This window comes from Nesoenas mayeri, assembly GCF_963082525.1.
Source record: "Nesoenas mayeri genome assembly, chromosome: 14".
Lineage (NCBI taxonomy): Eukaryota > Metazoa > Chordata > Aves > Columbiformes > Columbidae > Nesoenas > Nesoenas mayeri.
In genome coordinates this window covers 4,050,538-4,060,538 of record NC_137556.1, presented here as the reverse complement: position 1 = coordinate 4,060,538, position 10,001 = coordinate 4,050,538, and the positions used below count along the sequence as shown (strand labels likewise).

Sequence of the window (10,001 nt, the reverse complement as noted above, 5' to 3'; positions counted from 1 at the left end):
ATGGCATTGCACTCGCTGATGCTGCTCCCCTTCCTCCTGACGGCAGGTGAGGACTTTGCTCAGCAGCTGGAGCGGGTGGGCAGGTGTTGGAAGTGCTTTCAGCCCCCAGCACTTGTTTTGAACTCCCTGAGGGCAGTTGGGGTCCCCAGAACGGCTGCCCACCCCTTGGGCACCTTGGAACCCCGAGGGCAACCTTGCTGCCTCAGGGCACAGCAGAGCGGGCTGGGCAGCGGAGATGGCACCCAGCGTGGGTGCTGCAGCTGGAGGCCAAGTGTGTGATGGAGATGGGAGGTGTGGGGTGAGCAGGAGGAAGGTGAGGGGTGGTGGGTTCCCCTGCCTGCCCTGGAGACCCAAATCATGGCTGGGATCTGGGGCTAGGGCTATGTAGGTGCTGCCAGGTGTGGGGTGCGGGCAGAGCCTGGTGCAGGGATGCTCCTCAGCACACCTTCTCCTTGTAGTTTCAGGCAACACAGCCCCCTTCTTCAACATGACCCTTGTCCACGTGCCCGAGGACCTGGAGCTGGGTGAGTGGGGCAGCCTCGGGTAGGCCCCGAGGTCCAGAAGGAGAGTCTAGGGGGTCCTTTGTCAGGGGCTGATGCCACTTGTGTCCCCAGGCCACCAGGCTTTCCAGCTGACGGCTATTGACCTAGATGGGGACCCACTCACCTACGGCATCGATGGGCCAGAGTCCTTCTACTTCTCTGTCGATGCCCAGACAGGCAATGTGACGCTGAAGAACTCCCTGGACCGTGAGGTGAGGGCACGGACCGGGCTGATGTCCCTGCCCGAGCTGGGGTTCCGGGGTGACGAAGAGCAGAGCCGTGAGTCCTTTGGGGGAGCTGCTCACGGTGGTACTGTGGGTCAGTCCCTGGCCCCAAAGCCCTGACCAAGACCTGTCTTGTGTCCCCTCCAGGCCCAGGCCAAGCTCACCATCACCATCAGGGTGTCTGACGGGAAGAACGAAGCCGTGAGTGCCGGGGCAAGCCTGGGTGGCTGCACCAGGGATGGGAATGGGAGGGGAGCAGGGGCTCAGCGGGACCGTGGATGAAGCTGCGTGGGGAAGGGGGCTGGAGGGGGGCTTGGCCTGGGGCAGGTGATGCTGGCTGGCTGTGGGGTGCTAGAGCTGTACCCAGTTGCACCATCTCCCACACTCACGCTGTGCCCTCCCTGATACCCGGTAGGTCTCCAGAAAGCTCACAGTCATTGTGGATGACCGTAATGACAACGCCCCAGTCTTCCAGCACCTGCCATATGAAGCCATCGTCCCCGAGGTACATCCCCAGGACCACCCAGCCCACGTGGGCAGCAGGGCAGGGGCACTGGGTGGCTCCTGTGTCATGGGTGTGCCAGCAGTGGAACAACAGGGTGCCAAGAACCGGGTGACTCCACAGCTGCGTGTGCAGTGATGGTGTCCCTGGGCGTGGGGTGACAGCGCTGCTGGCAGGGCTGACCCGGGAGCACCCGCTGCTGGGCCAGTTCCCGGCGGGCACCTCTGCTCCAGCCCAGGGCGTGGGCGCGGGGACGGGACTCTGCCCTCGTGATGAGTTTCTGATCAAGGAGTGCCTGGGCTGGGATGAGGTTGGGTCGGGGTGCAGACAGGGTGTGGGGCTGCATCTGACCCTGCTCTGGCAGCCCCAGAGCTGGGGTACAACCCCTGCTCCCAGGGAGCCCCGGGGAGGGGTCGCAGAGGGGTTCAGGGAAGGATCCAGCCTTTGCACAGCCTGAGCAAGGGCAGCAGCTCATCCCTGCGTGGCTGACGGCACTGGGCAGCCCCTGGAGCCCCGCAGGGCCAGAGCACCCAGAGCAGGGCTGGCAGGGGCTGGTCCCAGCACCACCCATGCTGCTTTCTCGGGTGATGCCACCAACACCCTCCTGTGCACCCAGGACATGCAGCCCAACAGCATCATCTACACCGTGTTTGCCAATGACAGTGACACCGGGAACTCCTCCAAAGTCAGCTACAGCATCGAGGAGGTGAGCGTGCGGCTGAGCCCCAACACCTCAGGCACTGCCCTGGCCGAGGGTCAGTGTGCTGGGGGGGTAGGTGGCTGGGAGGATGCTGGGGGTCCTACGGCCTGCCAGCTGGAGAGCAGCAGCACATCACAGAGAGGGGCACGCCATACCCAAAACCTGCCCCTGAGCCACTTCTGTGGGGCAGAGGTGCTGGGAGACCTGGCCAGGGACAGCCCCATGTCTTCGGGGAAGCAGGGGTCTGGTTCTGCACCCACTGGGCAATGGGTGCAAGGTGCTGAACAGCTGCAAGCTGGGGACAAGCCAGGTGTCAGGGGGTCCCTACAGCCAGTGGGCTAAGCCTAGCAGAAGCATGGGGGTTGAGCCCCCATCTCTGCTGGGGCACCTCTGCTCCCTGCCTTGGTGACACAGGGTGATGTCCCCTGCCCAGGTGATCCCAGACAATGCAAGGAATCACTGGCTCTTCTACATCCTGCCCAACGGGAGCGTGGTGCTCAACGGCTCGCTGGACTATGCCAACAACACCTTCTACCAGCTCAAGATCACTGCCAAGGTGGGGGCCATCTGAGCCAGGGGTGCAGGGCTGCCAGGTAAGGGTACCATGGGACTAACGGGTGTTCTGCTTCCCAGGATGGTGGGGGGTTGCTGCACAACGTGTTGACCTTCCAGCAGAGCTCGACCTACCTGTCCCTGACCATCCGCGACCTGCCCAACCTGGACCCACGGTTCCTCAACGAGCCCTACTCCGGCTCCGTGCCAGAGAACTGCGCCCTGGTAAGGAGCTGACCTTCCCCAGAGACATGTCCCTACCCCTGGGCTGCTCTGGCACCCCAAGGTGTCTGAGCCGCTGGGCATAGGGACAGCTGGAGGTGTCAGGGTCCCTGCCCTGATGGCCGTGTCCCCACAGGGCACCACTGTGCTGACTGTCACCGCCATGGACAGAGACACGGGGGTGAATGATGAAATCTCCTACAGCATCACCAGTGAGTGATGGGACAGGGTGGGATGGGCAGAGGGGTGTTCAGGCAGCAGGGGGCACGACAGAGACTGGTTCTGGGCTGGCGGGCACCGCAGCCTGTCCTGCTGGCAGAGGCCTGCGTTCCTCAGTGGCTGCAGCCAGTTCCTGCTGTCCCCTTGCCCTAGATGCCAGCGTCACCTTTGCTATCAATGCCACAACGGGCACCATCACTGTAAGTGGGCCCCTGGACCGTGAGCAGCTGCCAAGCGAGGAGGTGCTGCTGGAAGTCGTGGTGAGCAGGAGGCAGCAAGGGGATCCCCATCCTCTTCCTCTCCGTGGGCTCAACTGACCCGCACTCTGCTCCTGCCCAGGCACGTGAGAAGCACATGGACATCCACGGCAGGGTGGCCCAGGCCAGCACCCTGGTGACAGTTGTGGTGACCGATGTCAATGACAACAAGCCCCAGTTCTACAACTGCTCCCTCCCCGACTGCAACTTCTCCACTGATGCCCAGGAGAGCTTCAGGGGCAGCATCATAGAGCACTCCTCCTCCAGACTGCCTGTGTCCGACCTCAGCATCGTCACCCATGACCCAGACAAGGTGGGAGCCTGTCCCAGGAAACCAAGCTGGGGTGCAGATACCTGTCCTTGCTGTACCACCCACCCTCACTCCTGCATGTCTCTCCCGGGCAGGGTATCAACAGCAATTACGAGCTGTACCTGCAGGGTCCAAGTGCCAGCGCCTTCACTGTCTCCCCCACTAAGATCACAGGCACAGGAGAGGTCCAGCTCCTGGTGCAAGACCCATCCGCTGTGGACTACGAGATAAGCCACGTCATGGTGGTGCAGGTGGGACCCATAGGGCTGCCTCACCATGGGGACAGTCCCTGCTCCCTGCATGTGCCAGGACACAGGGCACACACAGCCCTTCTCCTGCAGGGCTCCAGAGCCAAAGCAGAACATGGCTCTGCCTTGGCAGCTTCTTTGGTGCAGGAGAGCTGGGCTGGAGTGGGACAGGTCTCTTTCTCATGTTTGGGGATGCATGACAGTCACTATCCCTTCTCCATCCTGCAGATCGTTGCAAATGACATGGGGAACCCTGCAAACTGCTGCTCCACAGCCACCGTGACCATCGACCTCATTGACAGCAACGACCACATCCCTGAGTTCCCCCAGAGCACCTATAACCTGAATGTGATGGAGAACAGCCCTGATGGCACCGTCATCGCCCCAAACATTACGGTCAGGCACAGGCCAGGGAGCAGGAACAGTTTACAGCCCCCAAGCAGGGCCTGGGCACCCCTGGCACTGCTGGTGCAGCTTGCCTTGAGACACTGGTCTTTCTATGCACATGTAAAGGAGACAGTGCCAGCAGGCACACAGGTTGTGGGACCCCATGCCCATCAGGGCCATGTTTTTGGGGTGCTCACTGCCAGCAGTTGATGCCCCAGACTCATCGCTGCTCTGGGAGCTGAGGTGGATTGGCCAGACACTTCCCTCTCTCTTTTAGGCTTATGATCCAGACAGCGGTGTCCTGGGCCAGATCACCTACCAGCTGCTCCCACAGAGCATGTACGTAGAGGCACGGTCAGCCACAACCAGGGCATCATCCTGGCAAGGGTGGGCTCCAGGTTGGACCCTGGTGATCGCTCCATGTGTGTTGTAGCCATGAAATCTTCACGGTGAATGCCACAACCGGGGCAGTGCTGGTGAAGAACGGGAGCTTGCTGGACCGGGAGACACGCTCCATCTACTACGCCAACCTCCAGGCCAAGGATGGGGGCAACCTAGTGGGCACCACTGTGCTGGAGATCACCGTGCTGGATGACAACGACATGACACCCATCGTCACTGGCACGTACTTCATCTCAGTGGAAGAGGGGCAGAATGTCAGCACGCAGATCCAGGTATGCACCGACAGAGGTAGAGTGGACAATGGGGGCTGTTGGAGAGGAGCAGGGACTGTCCCCAAGGGGCCGGACAGCCCCGTTCCAACCCATGACCTTTACAGGCCATTGACAATGACGAGCCTGGCAGCCCCAACAGCAAGCTGGGCTTCAGGATCTTGCCAGGACCATTCAGCAACAACTTCACCATCAATGAGATCACAGGTGAGATGCACAGCAAGGAGCCGCTGGACCGCGAGGCCTTGGAAGATGAGCGGGGACAGATGGTGGTGACAGTGGAGGTGTATGACCACGGCGTGCCACAGCGCAGCACCTTGGTGAACGTCACCATCACCGTGGGGGTGAGCCCTGGGCACAAGTGGGGATGTGGTGGGACAGGCAGGGGTTGGAGCTGGGATGTAAGGGCAAGGAGGGGATGTGAGATCCCTGGCTGTGGCAGGGGCATCGTGTCCCCAAGCCTTCTGTGCAGGCAGAGGAAATAGCTGATGCAGGGAGGCAGGAGAGGGCTTGTGTGCCTCCCGCAGGCAGGCAGGTTTCCACTCTCCTGTCCCCAGCCTGCTGTGGGGGACCTTGTTTCCTGGAGCAGCTACAGCCACGGACTTTATCTTCTACAGGACGTGAATGACAATGCACCTGTGTTCCTCAACCAGTCTTATGAGTTCTCAGTCTTTGAAGACTCTCCAGGTAGAAGCTGCGTGGCTAGGCTTGCGTGATGAGCAGTGGCCCAGAGTCAGTGCCCACTGGCCACTGAGTGTCTGTCTCCACCTTCAGGGTCCTTCGTGGGTGAGGTGGAGGCCACAGATGCCGATCGGACAGAGATCAATTCCCGCATTTCCTTCCAACTTCAGAGGGGCAGTGGCTCCAGCAACTTCTTGATCCGCTCATCCTACCTGGCGTCGGGGCACTACAGTGGGCAGCTGTCCGTGGACCCTGACGTGTCCCTGGACTATGACACTCTGCAGCCGAAGTTCTTCTCCTTGGTCGTGCTGGCGGAGAACACGGCTGCAGACAACGTGGGGGACACTGCCAACGTCTCGGTGGTGGTCCACATCCTAGACGTCAATGATGAGCCCCCCACCATCCTGCCGGCCTCGCTGCAGAATGTGCAAGTGAGCGAGAACGGCACGCAGCAGGGTCTGGTCCGCACGCTGGTCGCCTCCGACCCGGACACCAACCACTCGCTGGTCTTCGAGGAGCTGGCAGTCGCCTGCTTCAAGGGGGCGAGCAGCGCTGGGGATGTGTGCTGGGACTGGTTCGTACTGACACCCAACGGCTCGGTGCTGGTGAACAGCTCGGACATTGACTATGAGCTGTGTGACGAGGTGGTGCTCACACTGCGGGCAGAAGACCTGTACACTGAGAAGGGCAACCGCTACAGCCAGAACGGTACGACAGCCCCTGCCCGCTCCTGCCACCAGCACCGGGCATGGTGGGCGGTGGGACCTGCCTCTGCTGCTCCCCAGGAGGAGCTGTTGGGAGCAGGGCAGGAGCTGAGCAGTTTGGCGATGGAGGGAGAGTGTCCCCAGCTCTTTTTGCCCCTGCCACGGGGATCTGAGCCTGCTGGGAGGATGGGGCTCCCACGGGAAGCAGAGAAGGGTGCTGCAGGGCTGCTCTGTTGGTGACTGGAGCTCTGCTTTTGGGGCATTTGCAGAAACCCTAAGGATTCTGATCACCGATGTGAATGACAACACACCAGTCTTCAAGCCCATCTCGGAGACCTTTGGTGAGCAGCTGGGGCTGGTGCACCCTGTGGGCTCCTCCGTGTGCCCACACGTGCTCTGTCACCGCCCCAGCAGTGGGGACCTTCCCCCAGCCAGGGCAGGGCTGTGTGAGGTGCAGGGCCAAGGGCTGTGCGGGGGACGCTCAGAGCTGTGCTGAGCCGGGAGGCTGTGTGGCCATGGGGTCTGCAGCAGGTCTGGCTGCACACCAGCGTGACCACACTGTCCGCCTCTCTGTCCTTGGCAGTGGTTGTCCCCGAAATCTCTGTTGTGGACCTGCAAGTGGCTACCGTGACGGTGAGGAGCTGTGTGTGTGCTGTCGGTCTGCGGAGCCAGGCTCACCCATCCCCGCCATGGGAAAGCGGTGGCCATACCCATCCGTGCTCCTGCCACGCTTTTCCCACAGGCCACGGACGCTGACTCGGGGCAGAGGGGAGCCATCACCTTCTCCATCGCCAGCGTGGTGCTTGTGCAGGACAACGGGGTCAGCCAGCCCTTCGAAAACCTCTTCAAGGTGGTGACAACGGCCAAGGACGACAGCTACGTTGGGAGCATCCAGTGAGGCCATGGGTCTGGGCTGGGGTGGGGGAACGTGGCTCGGCTCCTGCCTGCTGCCAGGCAGAGGTGCGGGCAGGGCCACCGCAGATTGGCAAGGGGACAAAGCCATCCTGGGTCCTGCCCCGGGTTTGGTGGCAGGGTGGAGTTCGGAGGATGGTGGTGCCCACCCAGGAATGTCCCGTGGGGTCGCTGACGTCCCTGTCCTCGCAGGGTGGCCAGCAACCTTGATGGCTCGCTGAAGGGGCAATACCATGTGACAGTGGAGGCTCGGGATGGCGAGGAACCAGTGCGTGTGGCACAGACCGTGCTGACCGTGAGTGTCACCCCTGTCCCCTTGTCCAGGGACACCCTGTGCCCTGCCCAGCCCCGCTCACCCCGGCTCTGCCCACACAGATATTCACCGTGGATCAGAGCTACCGTGTTCGCCTCCAGTTTGTGACAACAGTGGATGAAGTCCAGAGTAACTTGGAAAATATCAAAGTGTAAGGGGTGGCGGGCTGGGGCGGGGGGTGCCTGGCTGTGCAGCGGGGGACATGAGCACACGGACCAGCACCCACCGACCATGTCTCTGAGCTTCAGACTGTGAAGGGGACGGGGGCAGGCAGGTCCCCACTGGAGCTGGGGGCTACAGGGGGTCCAGCTGCTTCCCGTACCCGTGAGCAGAGCAGCAGGACACCCGGCCCAACCTCATGCCATCCCTCCTGTTCTAGGGCCCTGACCAGCGCCACCAAGGCAGGGGTCTATGTGGTGACCATCCAGGGCTTGGAGAACACCCGCGCCTCCCAGTGAGTGGGGCCCTGCAGGTGGTGCGGCAGGGGACATGGCGGTGGCATCGGGGGAAGGAGGTCACCATGGGGCAGGGCACCGCACCCCGCACCCCGCTCATCCTGCATCTTTGATCCCGCAGGGTGGAAGCCAAGTCGGTGATGGAGGCGTACTTCGTCTACAGCAACGGCACTGCCCTGGAGGTCAACCAGCTGAGCTTGTGTGTGCTGGGGTGGGGGGGACACACAGGCACCATCGCACACCCGCTCCGGCCCTGCTGCTGACGTCTCTGCTTTCCTTGGCAGGCTCATCCAGTCTGACCCGCTGGTCCTGGCCGAGCTGGTGAAGCTGGGGCTGGCTGTCATCGTGAGTGGGGCTGGGCGGGGGGCATGGGGAGACGGCACCAGCCCCGGATGGGCCTGGGGCTTGGGGGGGATTCGCAGGCTGGGGCTGTGCCCTCACCCCTGCTCTGCACCAGGGCCCCGGGGAGGTGGTCAAGCCCACCAGGGAGACGGAGCTGATCGCCATAATTGGAGGGCTGGCAGCGTTCCTGCTCGTCTTCATCCTCATCATGACCCTGGTCTTGGTTCTCACCACGAGGAGGTACCACGCTGCCTGCACCCCCTCCTGCCCCTCATCCTCACTGGCACCCCCAGACTCATCCCCGCCCTCCATCCCGCTCCTGCCCACCCCACCTCATGGTCCAGCTGCCCCCTGCCCCTCTCATTTGCCCCATCTCTGGGCTTTGCAGCTACAAGAGGAAGCTGAGTGCGATGAAAGCCCTGAAGGTGGCCACGACGCTCAGCCCTGCCACAGTGCAGCAGGGAGCCGGCATCCCCGGCACCAACCAGTACAATGCAGAGGGGTGAGTGGGGGCTCCCCGCGGCAGGAGGGGACAGCCCAGGCACGTCCCCACGCCAGGAGCTGCAGGGCTCACTGTCACAGCACTCCTGCCTGGGCAAACGGCTGCCGCGGGCTCAGCCAGGGGACAGTCACTCACCTGTCACCCATCTCTGGCCAGGGCCAACCCTATGCTGAACCTCTCGCTCGATCCCTCCCATGACCTGGGCTTCCACGAGGACTCCCTCTCTGTGGCCAGGTGAGCTCTGCAGGCAGGTCCTCAAGGCCATGGGGCCATCAGGCTTCGTCCTTGTTAGCCTGGGCCCCCTTCTGCCCTCCACCCTCCACTCTCCACAGTGTGAATTCCCTGGATGAAAACACAGTAAATGCACCTGAGGACAAGAACCTCAAGGCCAAGGTGAGTGTGCAAAGAGCTGCTGATGCCCAGCAGGGAGTCCTGCAACCGCACCCCACATCCCCTCCTCTCTGCTGTGCCCCCTGGGCTCCTGCACCCCTGGTGTCCCTTCATCTCAAACTCCTTGACAGCCCCCAGTTCCTGGGAAGGACAGGGGTGTCCCTGTCCCCCATCTTGGTCCCCATCCCCGCTGACCGTGGTCTCCTCCTGCAGCAGAGCAATGCGCAGCTGACAGGCCCCAGCGACGAGGAGGCACTGGTGGCCGCCCTGAACCTGAAGGAGCCCACCAAAATGGCATACATCAACACCACCTTCACCACCACGGACTTGTGAGCAGGGAGCAGCGGGGCCGAAGCAGGACTCAGGCAGCTGCTTTGGTGACGTTGGGTTCAGAGGCTGGCAATAAACCTGTCCCACAGGGGTCATGGTGTCCTGTGGGTATCGTGGTGTCCTGTCTGGGATGCTCATCCAGCTTGCAGTCATCTCTCCTGGCACAAGGTGCTGGTTTCGGGCCAGGCAGGCATCAGAGGGAGGTGAGTGTCACCACGGGGCTTGGCCTGGCTTCTTGTCACTGGGAACCTTCCCCGGGCTGCCCCACTGTCCCTGCTCAGCCCCAGGGGAGGGAGGTGCAGGCAGCCCCGCCAGAGGTTTGTACAAGGTTTTATTACCCAACATCCACATCGACAGGTTGGTCCTCCCGCCCCCTTCCTCCCCACAACCCCCCAAAAAAGAGGAAAAAAAAGAAGAAAGTCAGTGATGCAGGCGCGGTGCCGGTGTGCAGCCGCTCCGCGGTGCCGGTGTGCCACAGCTCCACGGTGCCGGTGTGCCGCAGCTCCATGGTGGTGCCGGTGTGCCGCAGCTCCGCGGT

General features: G+C 62.4%; 1 protein-coding gene across 1 annotated transcript; it reads left to right on the top strand.

Moving 5' to 3' along the window:
- CDHR2 (cadherin related family member 2) lies at positions 1–9,466 on the top strand (the record flags this gene model as incomplete). Its single annotated transcript, XM_080353592.1, has 31 exons — positions 1–46; positions 459–524; positions 615–754; positions 914–967; positions 1,182–1,271; positions 1,885–1,974; positions 2,402–2,524; positions 2,602–2,745; positions 2,879–2,954; positions 3,115–3,221; positions 3,301–3,531; positions 3,624–3,779; positions 4,005–4,172; positions 4,441–4,502; positions 4,597–4,837; positions 4,942–5,178; positions 5,452–5,521; positions 5,609–6,223; positions 6,489–6,560; positions 6,803–6,852; positions 6,962–7,113; positions 7,324–7,426; positions 7,507–7,595; positions 7,824–7,898; positions 8,021–8,098; positions 8,184–8,244; positions 8,357–8,481; positions 8,630–8,743; positions 8,900–8,977; positions 9,076–9,136; positions 9,347–9,466. The coding sequence occupies 31 exons, from the start codon at positions 1–3 to the stop codon at positions 9,464–9,466; spliced, it is 3,894 nt and encodes a 1,297-aa protein (XP_080209718.1).
- Between the last annotated feature and the right edge of the window lie 535 nt (positions 9,467–10,001).